Below are 15332 nucleotides of genomic sequence, written 5' to 3' on the forward strand. Positions count from 1 at the left end.
AGTCTGTACACTCACACACACCATCACACACACACCAGCTTTATTCTTTGTTAAACTCCTACCTTTGTGCTGTCACTCACTGGCCACTTTATCAGAAACCCCTGTCTTGTACAGTTCGACAGTTGTGCAGAAGGAACTTAGAGAGCACCATTTGTTTACTTCAAATGCAGATATTACATACAAATTTGCTTTCTTTCCAGTTCCCAACAGATTCTGAGAAAAGCATGAGTGTAAGGAAATTCAGTGGAAAAAAAAAAAACAAATATTAATAGAGTGAATAGAGAATATGGGACTTCCTAAAAACTGTGCTTCAGTCACTTCAGAACTGTCCATATCATGCTTTCTGTTTTGAGACACAAAAAAACTATTAATCTCTTTATGCCCATTTGGGTTCATTCCACTGTGAATTCTCTCAACCCCGAGGGTCTGAAAGGACGTGGAGCTGGAGAGAAGAAACCGCACTGAGAAAAAAAAAAATAGACAGAAAAGAATAGTACTGGCTGAGACATGAATGAGCTTGTGTTTAATGGCTGTTTGGGCTGGAAATACACGTAAACACAGGGTCATCTCTTACATGTGATCAGAAGTAAGACGGCGATCCTAAAATCAGAGTTCTGTCAGACAGCAGTCGGCTGCAAAGCGTTTGTCAAATTAATAAAGGAAAGTTATGGGTTCCAAAATATATATCCTCCTCATTAGGTCCTTAATAAGCTCTGGTGCTTCATATGAATGTTTTTGGTTTTTATTTGTGGGCTATTGCAGTGCAGGAAAATGTAGAGCTAACAAATGTAGAAATGAAAAATGTATCGCAGACTTAGAACGTTTTTTGTGGTTGGTTTAGTGTCTGCAAACTTGGTAAATCAATCCAGGATTTGAACGTATTAATAACACCTGCATCATTTGTAGCATCAGATTTTTCTTCGATAATTGCATTTTAAAATATAAATAGATGTATTCTAAGACAGAGAAGATTACATTGATTCAAAGCCCGCTCAGTTTGATAAGTGCCTTCATGCCACTGTATAACTTCACACTACTTCCCTTTGTGATAATATTTCAAGCAAAGACGCAAACCCACAATAAACTGCATGGCTTTGGCCAAACAGATATTAGTTCATTATCTTATCTGCAGCTATGGCAGGAGCCAGCTCTTGTGCATGTGGATTTCAACAAAGGTCCATTTTTGGTCAGTCAGTCAGTCAGTCTAGACTGGCCCACTAAGTGGTCTGGCAAAATGACCAGTGTTTGTGCATTCTCAGTTAGAAAAAGCCAGTTTTTAAAGTCCTTCTCTACTATAAAACCTCTTACTTTCCACATGTGATTAACAAACTGGACTAGATTGAAATGGACAGGTTCTAGACTCTGGAGAACGATGCTGGTGTGAAGAACCGTGCTTTATAAAGAAATGTTAACAGGGTTCCAGTTTCCTTAAGGAAAGGTATGAGGTCATTTCATCCTCTGGCAGGGGGTTCTTCACCTCACACAACTCCATCTGACATTTTTCACAGTTCAAATTTCTTACAGTTTTAATACTGAAGGGGACAGTAGACATTTGGGACGTCTCAACTCACGTCAAACAATTGACTCCCAGGCGAGAACAGTCTGCTCTGGTTAGTTTAAGCTCAGTAATGATGCATACAGTGAAGTTGTCCAGTTGTTTCTGGCCCATGGCCTGTTCCTGTTCAAAGCTGGTGGTAAACCCCATTGTTTTTCCGCTCTCTACTGTCTCACATTCTTTCTCCTCGCTGATCTCAGGACTGAATGCAAGTCTTCTTCTGGTTCCGCCTTCGTCCTCTGGAGCCTGGAGAGGCATACAAAAGGGGGTCACACACAAAGGCCTCTTTATTGCCACTGAAACTCAGGTAACCATCATTCAGTCAGAACTTCAGTGCCCTCCATGACAAACTGGGAAGAAGTAGAGGTTCTAAAACACAGCTGTGCAACCCTTGATTTGGCAACAAAATTATTTTTTCAACCGAAAGTTGTCCAAGTGTTCGTTAGGAGGTAAATAAAGCAGTATCAGCTGAGTAGGACACTCATTGAACATCTAATGACAGCATATAGCACATTTTCATCAAAATCATGTAGTTTATATAGATATTACATCATGTCTGTGAAGATTTGATGCCATTTAACTACTGGTGCTAGTGGGGTCAGGTACTTATTTTTTTTGTTGGAGCTGGATGGCACTCTAACCCTGTTCTGCAAGGTTGGCACTGAGCTTTGTGGATTGTGCAGGTGTACAATGCAATTTGGAACTGTTTGATGCATTTCCACCAACATAAATTGGTTCCAGAACTAGAATATTATTCAGCTCGATCCAAATTATAGTAGGTTTTTCAATGTGAACCTTGAAGGTGTTGAGCTAAAGGAGCTCCAGACGAGCACAGAGCCTCAGATAAAGCACAGATATTGTGCAATGCAGCCGGATGGATAATTTGCAGCATGTTATATTATCCTCAATTGTGTGGTGGGTAAAAGACCCACAAATGAGAAAGGACTGTGTAACTTCTCATTTTGAAAGTTGACAATGGAAATCAGAAGAAAAAAGGAAAATGACCCATGATGCTTACGCTCACAAGCTCAGCAGGACGGCTCAGAACTCGGCATGATTTAAACATATATCGTACATCACTATGATCTGACTCTGCACTTTAAACAGTGGCTAAACTATGACTCTGTCCTGACCCAGTCCTTTTATCAATGTGTCTGGCTCTCTCCCAGTGAAAACAGACAGCAGATCTGTGAACAGTGACAACAATGAAGAAAAGTACAATTTGATTTTGAATTGAAAAATGCATTAAGAGTCATCTCCCATTTTCCATTTGTTACTTTCCAAATCAAGTGACCAACGTTTACATGGATCCATTGTTGTCTAAATTAAATTAATGGAGACAATTTGATTTTCATTATTCTAGCTCTATTAAAGTAATTCAACAGGAATACCTGGATATCTAATTCAGAATGGTTTTTAAATATTTAATGTTAAATGAATGCCTTTTCTACTTCCTCCCACATGTCATCTTCTCACAGACTCACTCAGGTGTTTCCACAAAATGATATAAAGGAGGGATCTGTTTCACAGGGTTAAGTACCATCATATAGTGGTTTTACGGCAAGTATAGTTTACAGGCTTACAGCACCCACAGACAGGGCTCATCCGCTGCATGTAGGCTTTGATATGCAAATAAATAGAAGAGAAATGCCTTGGGCTTTTTAAAAGGTTTTTTTTTTCTTTTTCTTATCATGTGAACAGGGACGAGGACGTACAAACACAATGACATTTACTAATATGTTAATACATTTTAGTTTTATTAGCCAATTAGTTGAGATAGAAAAATATTGTCTCCTGTAGTTAACAGAATCCTTAATGGATCAGAGCAAGGAGAACATGGAAAGACAAAGTAGAAAATAAAACCAGAGACATACCGTCCTCTTCTCCTGCGCTGATGGTCTGCAGGGACAAGCTCCTCTGGCCGAGTTTGGACTTCTTGCTTTTGTATTTTAGCAGATGGGGTTTTTCTATGATCACAAAGGTGTCATCCAGTTCAGTCAAGCTGTCGCTCTCTTCACGCAGAGGGGACGCACTCGGAAGGGGTTCGGATGTTTCCTTAGGGTTGGATTCCTTGGAATGGTTAGCAAGAATTGGGGACACTTCCTTAGCATGATTGGAAACTCTAGGGGACACTTCCTTAGCAGGACTAGCAACTGTAGGGGACACTTCCTTAGCATGACTAGGGATATTAGGGGACACTTCCTTAGCATGATTAGCGATTCTAGGGGGCACTCCCTTATTATTAGCAGTACCTGGAAGTATTTCCTTAGCTTGAGTAGCAGTCCTTTGAGGAGCTTCTTTAGTCATTTTTGGAGGCACTTCCTTAACATTATTAGCAATATTTGAATTTACTTCTGTAGCATTTTTAGTCATTTTTTGAGATACTCCCTTAGTAATATTTGAAGGAACCTTACTATTATTGTCCTCCTTCAAACGACTGGCCTCTATGGACTTGTTGATCAAATCCTTGCTGGGATTGGCAGCTTTTGGTGAGCTTGGATTGACTGCTTTAGAGTCAGTGTTGGTGTTATCTGTCCTCAAGTCTTTGCTATGATTGACAGCTTTTGGTGAGCTGGGATTGGCTGCTTTGGAGACATTACTGTTCACTGTCTTCAAATCTGGGCTGTGATTGGGTGACCTGCCTTTGAGGAAGAGGCGGAAAGAGCTACGTTGTTTCTTCAAACCGAAAGGAGAGGGATTCTTCACATCTGTCTTATTTTCCTCAGTCTTGGGGGACACAGGGGATTGTGGGGGCTTGTTGTCCATTGGCTCTTTACTGTCCCCACTGGTGTGGAGCAGTTTCTCGATGTTGTTTTCTCCGATGTGGTCCTTAAGCTTGCTGAGGTCCTGCAGGGATCCTGTGAGTCCAAGACTGTTGCCCACCACCAGGGCATACTTGGGGTTGTGGTATTTATGGGCAGGGACCTTGAGGTTGACCTTTTTGGAGTCATCCAGAGAGACCTGGAAGCGAGAGCTGGACACAGAGAGTGGTGGCTGGCTGGGGGCCACTGGAGTTTTTATCAGTGGAGTAGCCATAGGGGGCTTGGTGATGTGGAACTCTTGATACAGGTCTACTTTATCAGACACTGCGTAAAGCTCCCTGAAGTCATTGTCAAAGAAGTCCACCACTTGACCAGACATGACCGTGATGGTGTTGCGGTTTATCCTCGAGGACGTCCAGGTAAAGCTGTGTGTATTAGAATAAAGTTTTGACTCAGTTATTGAATTAATGAATGAATCAATGACTTATTAATTAATACAGTTATTTGTAGTTGGCTTATAGTCTGTAATTGTAGAAATACAGCATGCAGCTGTATGGACAGTGGATGGTCAGCTGATAAAATGGACAATGAGTGCAGAAACAACAAGGTGGTTTTAAGTTTATGACCAACTGCATTTCCCCACTGACCTGTAGGAGCCAAACATGACCTTTTCTCCATCCACCAGCATGTACTTTGAGCACAGACACCCTGGGATCCTTCCAAAAGACAGAGCCAAGCCAGAGCCCCTCACTGTGCGGACCCTCAGACTCTGAAACCAGAGCCAAGAGCACGTCACATATGTGGAACATTAAATGTGTGGATATTTAATTATGAATTTAAAGGAAAGCATTTGAGTTGGCATTTTCCCTTACTCAGTCAAAACAGAAACATATTTTTACTGCTGTTAAGGGATGTTAACTCTTTTTTTTATGATATCATTAAATAATTATTTTATTAAGAAACTGATTGTAATATTAAACATTATATCATTTTTGAAGCCTACTACACTGTTCCTTAATTTGTCATTTAGTTTTTTTTGGACCTGAACTCACTACAGGTAGGGCACTTTTAACCAATCAAAATAATTACAGTGTAGTAATAATCTAGTTATAACATAGTAATGATAAGCACACAAACATATATTTTAATTCTAAAGTAAACAAAAGCGAATAAAGGGTATTTGTTTGAGATGTAGGTGTGACGGGACTCGCATAAGTAAACACCCAGGGAAAAGCTGGTAAAGGACGAACTGACGTAAAGTCTTTAGACACACAGAGGTGCGGCGGTTGTGTTTTCAGCCCCGAGATGGAGAGAGGGAAATGAGAGTCAGTGAAAATGGAACACATGTAGGGGGGGAGGAAGTGGAGGGAAACAAGCTAAAGTGAGAATGAGAGCGAGGGAGGAAGGGACGATGAGAGATTTGAGGAAAAGAGAGCGTTAAAGGAAAGCAGTGGGACGAATTGAAAGAGAAATATCACTGTTTCTTTTTTTCATGGGGCTGAGAAAGTCTAACTGAGCTTTTTGCTTTGAGTTCTCAGGCACTTTGGCAGTTCCCTAACAACAAATAACAGAAACCAAGTGAGTGTGTGTGTGAGACAATGTGTGTGTGTTTTCTTCAGAGCCTTTCAGAGAGCTGGCAGTGCCCTGGCATTGGGCGGATCACAGTTATTTAGGCCAGACTTCAGGAATATGCTGCCTTTTTCCACAGAGAACAATGTTACGAGTGTCCACAGGGGACTGGACGGAAACCATAGCAACCACACACTTAAACCAATCCGCTAAATCAACTGTCCAACAAATGTTCCTTTATTTCAATTGCTATGTTTGCTAATACATGTTAATTACAATGTTATTACCTATTTATGCATATATTTCCATTCTATATTAACACTGAGGCCATTTCACTGCCCAGATTATGACAAAAACAACCCCTATGTTTCTTCAAATAAAATATTTCTAGGGTCACATCGACAAAAGCAGCCTGACACATGTTGGGAAAGCCATTGTAGGTCATTAAAGGTTGAACCTTTCCAAATCCTAGTCTCCTGGTAGTGGTCAGTACTGACCCGTAAGTGCTGGGCAGAGATCTGCAGGCGGCTACACATGTCCAGAAAGTGCGGCAGACCTTGCTCCTCCAGCAGCAGGTAAATGGCGACTCCGCGCTTACTGGCAGCATCGAGAAGGTCCTGCAGGATCAGGAGGTCAGTCAGGAGGTCCATCACCACAGCTACCACCTGATAAAACACAAGCAGAATGTTCAAGGAGAACAGTGAGAGTCCGTGAGAGTTTTTACCCATTTAAACATATTAGAAAACATGGTTCTTTATGGATGATCTCCCAATGATAGAGCCCTAGACCACTGCATTATTTTGTTTAGAATTTGACTTCAAACCCAGGTCAATGTAATTCAAACCCAATGGAATTATTATTATGGAATTAATATTTTGAAGAATGTGTGCAAAATGTTTTAAAACTGTAATTTTTTTTTTCCTGTTAGCTCCAGTCCCAAACCAAATAAGCACACTTCACCGGACATGTCTTGGCTGACGGTCCAGGATTACGGAGGAAAAGCTTGTAGTAGTTAATGTTTAGACCTAACGTTTCCTCTAAAGAATCCGTGTCATGACTCATTCATTCCCAAATCCCTCTGTGTTTACAGCGGGAAGCTGCAGTGTCAGCAGATTCATGCCACAGCAGAGCAGCGTTACTTCCACAGTCTGAACTAGAGTTTAGACGCTCAGTCTGTAAAGTACTGCATTCTCTACAAAATGATCTAACCCAAGCCCAAGGCAAACAGCAGGCGTGTCAAAGCGTTTATTTCCAGCAGACACTGAAGAGGAATCAAAACTCTGAGCCCGAGTTTGGAAATGTTCTGGAAAACAGGTTTGAAAACACCATGTTAACGTTGGCCACAGTGTTCAAGAACAAGGTTTACAACGTGTGGCCTAACAGCCTTGTGCCTGAAGTCATGGGAAAACAGAGGGGTTGGCGATATGATGAGATTTGATCAGTATTATGCTCTGTTTTTATATTTAAATTCATGTAAATATCTATAAATAAACATATCCTCTAAGGTTTATTCATTATAATTCAAACATATTTTAAAATATAACCTGCTTTCGGGGGCTCAACACATAAGCACCCATCCTTATGTATATTTCCTGTGGGGATGGTGTTGACCTATTTTCAAAAAACATCAAAACCTGACTGGGTGTGTCCAAAGTTTGCACATGACATGTCTGTACTTAATAACTGAAGGCTTATAAACAGCTTGTAAACAACAACCTCCAGTGCGGATTAACAAACCTCATGATATGACCTCAGTGTGACATTGTTAATTTAATCAGAAATTGTTACACAGGATGATATTATCAACCCAACAACCAAAGATCATTCCAAGACAATGTTCCTAGAATATTGAATTTCAGGTTTAAATAAGTTTTGTGTAATGTTTCCAGAATGTTTTAGTAACTTAAGAAAAATGTTCTGAGAATGTTAAAAAAAAAATCTGAACAAATTCATATTGAGGGAATGTTCCACAGTTCAACGTTCCCAACAATCAAAATAGAACATTATGGAAAGTTCTAAGAACATAATTTTGCAACGTTCTAAGATCGTTCCAAGACAACGTTACTAGAATATTATATTACTGATGTACATAAGATTGAGGTAATGTTCCCAGAACATTTTTGTAACTTAAAAAAACGTTTGAAGAATATTAAAAAAAAACGGTAAAATTTACAAAAATTTCCAGTGCAACATTCATACAACCAAAATGGAACGTGAGGGGAACTTCTGAGAACGTGACATCCCACTGTGGCATCCTCCAGTTTTTTTTTAACTCTTTGTGACATCAGATTCGCTGCCATCATCAACTATTATAACAATCAGGTTTGCTAAAATTTACATATGACATCATTGAATTTGCTCCCATTTTCAGCCATTATGGCATCATCAAATATTCACCAATTGTGACATTGACTGTCTCACCCACTATAACATCATCCAAATGTTCGTCTATTGTCTATTTCTATTTATTTAAATATGAATTCATAAAATCCTTGGGTGGGGTGGAAGGGAGGGGCATTTTGCCTTTGTTAACTTCTCAAATCTGAGAAAAAACACAGTAAATAATGTTGTGTTAGTGATATTGTAAAAGATGTCAGTGTTACATCACTCAGCCTCAGTCCACCTGACTCTGAAAGCTGAGACACTGCATAAACTGCTGAAGTGGCTCTTATTCAGTTCTGCAGTGCTTTGTATCTCCTCATTGTCCTGGAGCTTATTGGACGATAAAATTACAGCGGCATTTAAACACATTGTTGTGTCTTTGATTTTCAGAATACAAAGCAACAAAACAACAAAGATGTTGCGATAAAAGAAGGAGACCAGTTTCAATAAGACTTCCTTAAAGTGTTCAATGTAACTGTATACTCTAGGGAGGCACCGACAGGGGAAACAGCGGGAATGGTGAAGTCCAGGATTCTCCAGTACTCATCTGTCAATACTGATACCGATGCAGAAACTTTGATCAATGTATTGATGCTCTGTTACTTTTATTAGTTGCTGGTAATAATAGTTGTAGTACAGCACAGAAACCAAGCATCACATAAACATTCTGTTCTTTCAACATACAGCAAAAACACCATCCAGTATCGGAAATATCAGCCAGGATCAAACTGGAGGGTTAAGGCAATATTTGATTTACGTAATTGATTACTGACTTGATACTGAAGGACTTTCTCTCTCTCTCTCTGTGAATAGAAAGTCATTAGCTCAGTCTCAGTGCCAGGGGCCTTTCCTTGTGTTTTCACGTAACGCAGGTTAATGCCTATAATGATTCTGTAAACACGAAACCAGTCCGGAGAGACTTTAACATTTAACACACAGAGATTAGTATAAACCCACTTTAGTTCTACTCTCCACTGTCACAGACCTCACTTTCTCTCATAGTTACAGTATTACACTCTTACATAAACGTGGCGACACTGTACAAACACTAAAGCGATGTACAACAACAATAATGGAACCAGAAGTGGTTCTATTATGACATCACTCAAAATAACCCTTTGTAGGACCTTTGTTTAAGAGTGTAGGCTATTAGTAGTGGTTATAATATCCACAGTGTGTTAATAAAGGCAGGTTGAAGCTATATAATAAAGCATTGAATGTTTGTTTAGTTCCTGTACAACAGCTCTGTGTAATAAAGGTTTTCAACCTTTCTGGACATGCCCCCCCCCCCCCCCCCCCTCTTTAAACCTCCTTTTACTTTTACATTCTCTGACTTGGTCTTTGCAGTTTGCATTCGAAAGTAAAACAATTGAAAAACACCTGGATTCACAATATTCTCATATTCTAAATAATATTTAATTTGAATTAAATGCCTTTATTTTCTCTTCTGCCTCCCGGTTAACACTGTTTTATAATCAAGTGGAGCCTCTATTCAACCAAACTCTAGGTATTAAAGCTTGGGTGCCTGGATAAGCCCAGTCTGTGTGGGCAGCATGCCTCCTTTACAACCAGCATGTGTCACTAACCCACACCAAAGACTGTCGTGCATCATTTCCCAGTTGAATACAGTTGTTTTGAGTCATTGGTCTGTGTTTCTCCATAGCATTGTGCCATTATGTTTCACCATGACTTGAGATAGTTTCACTGTGGCACACACAGTACACTCTTTGCTGTGTGATAGTTTACAGTGTGTACCCTTTTACATGAAGTAACCCTGACACCCTTAAGGTGGATGGAAGGAATAAATATTTATGCGCTGCATCCTTTAATGTGGACCCAGAACGTAACTGTCATGACATTTAAGGTGGAGTGGCTTCAATAGAATCTAGCTTCAGCCTCAACTTCAGAGTTCGTCTTGGGTTTAATAATGAGTAGAGAATTTGGAGATAAGATAAGAATTATAAGAAATTTGAAGTTGAACGCTGCGTCATTTCCTCCAACGTCTCTAGTCTCGTTATCTTTCTGATTATCAGGGTTTCTCAGTCTAGTCGGAGCAGATGCATGCTGTACACTGATGTACCTTGGTCCGTCTTATAGATGTAAAGTCAGAGATAACTCACTACCCAGAAAAATAAAGTTTTCTGTGAAATTTTGTAGTAAAACAATAAAACACTTGACAGTTTTAATGTGGAATTTCACAGTTCGTCCATGACATATTTAAATATATTTTTAATGGAAATGTGGACACCCCAGGGTTCTTCTGTTAAATGTTTAAAAAGTGTAAAGCTATATTTCAGGTTTTTTTTTTTTTTTCGTTGTTGTTGTTTTTTTATTATTGATTTACTGTGAATTTACAGTTAATGATGTTAATGGTTTTACTGTAATTTTTTTCCTGTGTAATCTGTCCTTCCTGTGTAACTGGTCATGTACTACTTCTATGGCCTTTGGATACCTTAAAAAACACTAAATGACCTGTATAAAAATGAACATAAAGGTTTATGTAAAATAATCACACATGGATTATTACAGCCTTGTAAATTAATTTTACAACACTGTATAGATCTCACAACTCAACACAAGTTTATTGAGCAATGGTAAGATTCCAAATGCTTTCAAAAATTCCATAACCCCACCCCCACAGCTTGTTCACAGTGAACTACGTGTACATTTAACACCACAAGAGGTTAAAATGTTAACTTCATTTGTAAGAGGACTAATTGTATTACTGTATTTCACAGTTGAAATCTGTATATCATATATCACAGTCACTAAAATGGCCATGACCGTGAACTTGAGAGTTACTTGAGAGTTCACAGTTGTACTCATGGTTAAACTACAAAAGTGAATGTGGAATTCTTTTATGGTTTAACAATAAAGGGTCTTACTGTAAAAGGTTATTTTTTGTTCCCTGGGTAGTGCTCCAGTCCTTTGTCAGCGGATACGAGACGCTGTTGTCTGGATATGTTTGGTTAGTGAACTATTCTTAGTCCAGAGTGACACCGAGGGCTTTAAAAACTCGAGCAGCAACTTGCGTGTCTGATCCACTTGTGCCATCACTCCCAGCCCACAGATCATAAACTGGTTCCATTAAGGACTGAAAAGCAGTTTGATTCTTCATTTCCATAGACTGTCTGTCAGTAGGTGAAGTGTTAATGTGAGGAGTTGTGTCATTAGCAGTTGTTAGCATGTGTCGCTAGCTGTGTTAATAAAGTGAAAACACTGAAAACGACAAGTTCATCCAAGGCATACCCTCAGGCTCCTGTTAACTTAGAAGTACTCCAAGTGGAACACACACACACACACACACACACACACACACAAACATGTTGTGACATTTAAATCTGTGCTGAATTGACCTTTTGTGCCCATTTGCGCCGGTTACAACAAGCCAAGACTGATCTATCTTTTCTTCTCAGATTGAAATTATTGCTGTACTCTGTTAGCACTGTGTTCAACTCAGGACCCACACCTCAGCTCTGAACACCCTTAAAGGGGACAAGCTATGAATCCCTTGAACAAATCTGGAGCCCACCAACCCACACACTGTGAAACAAGACCACCCTATCATGTTTTTGTGCGCTGCCTAAGTCAGAAAACATGGGATAAAATGAGCATTTCTGAAAACAAAAGCTTCCTCTTCACTCTTCACTGCTGTGCACTTGGAGTCGAGGTGAACAGCGAGCGGCTCATTATCATTTAAAGGAACAGTATAATTAATATAGTTATTTTTACAGCATTCTATTGGAATCAGTTTTGGGGAGGAGCAAGGGGATTGGTTTCCTACCCTCCTCTAAAGGTTTCATAGTGCAGTTTCTGCAGTGCTGAGCGCAGCAGAGCAAGGAATGAGGCCCTGACCTACTTATTACAAGACAGTGTAGCATCACAACCATTTTGATGCTGTAATTTTAAATTAAAAATATTACATAGTGTTCCTTTAAAGGAACAAGAGCTGAGACCAGCCGTTCTGAACAGGGCTGTTTTGACAGGGGGAGAACCCTGCTGTGGGGCTTGTGGTTAAGTCCCAGAACTGTGTTCCCTTCTAGAGAACTGGGAGAATATGTCCACCATAAACACCGAACCTTACATTTCTTACTGAAAAATTCATAATACAGTATGAATAAGGCATTATCTGAATATATACTGAACATTTTGTAGTTTCTAACTGTTTTATATTAAATACTGAATGATATAAAAAGTTAAAGGGGCCATAAACGTTGCCTGTTTATTTTCTATGGTTATGCTGTGCAGTGTATAAAAGGGTTTGTAAGCAATTGTGTATTTCCTTAGTGTCACAGTGTAAATCAACATAACCTGTCATGTGACTGGGGGTAAATCTTGTGCACGTTGTGCTGCTGTCTGTTAGACATTTTCAAACACAAACAACCCTCTGTCATCCAAGTCTACCCGGTTCCTTGCTGTCACATGAATGGAGTGGAGTGCTGGGGCAAGTTCACCTGTGGTCACGTGACCTGCACACCTGTGGGGAAGGTGTGATTGGGTTGGTTGAACTTGTTTGAGTTACCTTCTCCTTCCACCTGATCAACGAGTGTTCAGAAGCTGAAGAACTTGTTCCTGATCCGTGATTCCAGCTAATGCTTCATCAGGGAAACTCCAGAGGATAAAATATTCCTAGTCATTTAATCTGAAACTATTCACCGCTGATCCTGTTAAGACGTTGGCGAAGGGTAAACACACACAGACTGTGTTTACTTAGTGTATACTCACCTTGTGATAGAGAGATAGATTACAATTCTGCCTCGTAGATCTCAACTCACTCACTAAATTGGAGTTAAACAGCTGGGCTGCATCCCAATCCACACACTCATGCCCTAGTGTGGCATCCTCAGGGTACAAAACCTTAGTTGGCTAAAGTTCACGTAGATAGTATGCAGTAAAACAGTACATACAAGGCTATTAGGGATTGAATGTAGCGGGCATGCTCCAGTTCTCTCACACATGCCCTAGTCAGGGTGCAGAGCTCTGACTGGTATTCCTTGTGTGTACAAACTTTTAAAGACCCCAATTCATGCCCCAGTTCATGCTTAAACACAACCGGTATGATTTGGGACGCACCATAAGGGTCGTGCTCTAATGTGAACACTTATGTACTTGGTAGTATGCAGAATTCTGACTAGTGTTCCCAGTATAGTATTCATATATACACTACCTGAGGCAACACATACATAAACATATGTACATATCCAAATAAATAATACAAATGCAGACTAGGGGGCACGCTCCAATCCACATATTGAAATGAAGCCTGGCTTATACAACCTTCACTGCATTGCATTGTTTAATGTATTCCATGTATGCAAAGTAATTTATGGCATTTTTAACAGTGGCTGATTAACACTCTAGGTTATACCAACTTGAACTCTGCATCCTGTCTAGGGCATGAGTGTGTGCATTGGAGCGGAGCCCCTACCTTGTGTGCCGAATTGCATTGCATGTGTTTATTTATGCATACTGAATTACGGTGTCCTAAACACTGGTCACATAATAGTTTGTACACCTAAGGTATGCCAAGGCAGAGCTCTGCACCCTGGCTAGGGAATGAATGTGCAGATTGGAGCGTGACCCCACACTCGATCTGTAATTGCGTTGTGTGTAATTGATGTCTTGTCAGTTAAAACCTTGTGAACCCTGGCTAGGGCATGAGTGTGTGGATTGGAGAGTGACCCTATGTTGTATCCCCACATTGTTTTATGAATTGTGTGTACACAAATTGAACTGTGGGGCCATCAACGTTTTGTGAATGTATGTTTGAACACCTTGGGGATAGCAGCCACAACTCTGCACCCTAGCTAGGGCATGTGTATATGGATTGGAGCACAGCCAACATTCTCCGACTCCTGTATGAGTCTGTGACATATGAACCACATGTGTGACAGTGATGTACGACTGTGCACTAGTTTTTCTGAGAAGTTACCTTGTGTGACTCCTGTATGAGCTTGCGGACCACTTCTTTGATGTGAGGGCTCTTTTCCTTGGGGGGGTGTGAATAAACCGAGACCCTAGTGACCCCTCGGTAGAAGCCCGTATTCGTCCAGCCGATGTCCAGGGGCGGGACCTCTGTGTCGGAGAGTGAGGGCCAGTATGTGGAGTGCACGCCCGAGTCAGCGCTGGGTTCTGGGGCAGAGGGGGAGCCAGGTGTCTCGGATGGGGGGTCCCCAAGGGAGTCGTATTCCTGGAAGGTTTCCCGGACCCAGCGGACCTCCCTGGCGGACAGGAAGTCTTTGATGTTGTCCTCCCGGAGACGCATCTTAAAGGCTCCATCCCCTTGCCTCAGCAGCTTCTCCAGAGCCGCCCGCTGCTCCTCGCTGTAATAGAACTCCGGCCTGGACTCCGGGACCTTAACGTTCACATGGTCATCGTCCAGACACAGCAGCTGAGACTCGGCCATCAGCACTGTCCGGCTGTGTCCGGCTCTTCAGAAAATAAACACTGACAGAACGTGCACCTTAACTAGAGAGTCAATGGCTCTCTCTCTTTTTTTACCTTTTTCTCTTACTCTATTCTTATAGCCCCTTTTATCTTTCTTCTCTCTTTTTCCTTCTGTCTTCGCTCTTTTCCTCCCTTCAGTCGTTTCTTGCTCTGTCCCTTCTCTCCCTCTCCCTCTCTCTCTTCTGTTAAATTCTCTCTTTCTCTCTGCAATAAAAGATGTGGGAGGAGTTAACGCTCAGTGTGCACACCTTTACCTGCTTGGGTCGCTTCTAAGTCACATGGCTCTCTCTCCACTTCTCTAGCTCTTTCTTCTCCTTCTCTGTACTGTATTTTCTGTCTTTTTTCTTTTCTTATACGTCCCTTTTTCCTGTCCTTTTTTCCACTCCTGTTCCTTTTTCTTCGACTCACATTCTGTTTCTCTTTCTCTCCTGCCTCTCTTTACCTACATTGTCTCCTTGTTTTTACTTGCTCTCTCTCTCTCTCTCTCTTTGTGTAACATGAGAGAGGGGGAGGAGTTTGGGAGTGAGGCACTGACTGTTGGTTCTTATTGGAAACAGAGACCGACCACATTTGACCTGTTGCTTAGAGACTCAGAAACATGGAAAACAATCCCAGAC

The 15332-nt window shown here is 40.8% G+C and overlaps 1 protein-coding gene across 1 annotated transcript; it reads right to left on the bottom strand.

Annotated features, from left to right (window-relative positions):
- Nucleotides 1-309: 309 nt before the first annotated feature.
- Nucleotides 310-15022, bottom strand: fam83fa (family with sequence similarity 83 member Fa). The gene is made up of 5 exons (XM_066642699.1): nt 14201-15022; nt 6384-6551; nt 4965-5086; nt 3430-4742; nt 310-1801 (listed from the first exon to the last, which is right to left on the bottom strand). Exons 1-5 carry the CDS (start codon nt 14672-14674, stop codon nt 1752-1754), a joined length of 2127 nt encoding a protein of 708 aa, XP_066498796.1. The 5' UTR covers nt 14675-15022; the 3' UTR covers nt 310-1751.
- Nucleotides 15023-15332: the final 310 nt, after the last annotated feature.

The sequence above is a fragment of the Hoplias malabaricus genome, chromosome 13, assembly GCF_029633855.1.
Source record: "Hoplias malabaricus isolate fHopMal1 chromosome 13, fHopMal1.hap1, whole genome shotgun sequence".
Lineage (NCBI taxonomy): Eukaryota > Metazoa > Chordata > Actinopteri > Characiformes > Erythrinidae > Hoplias > Hoplias malabaricus.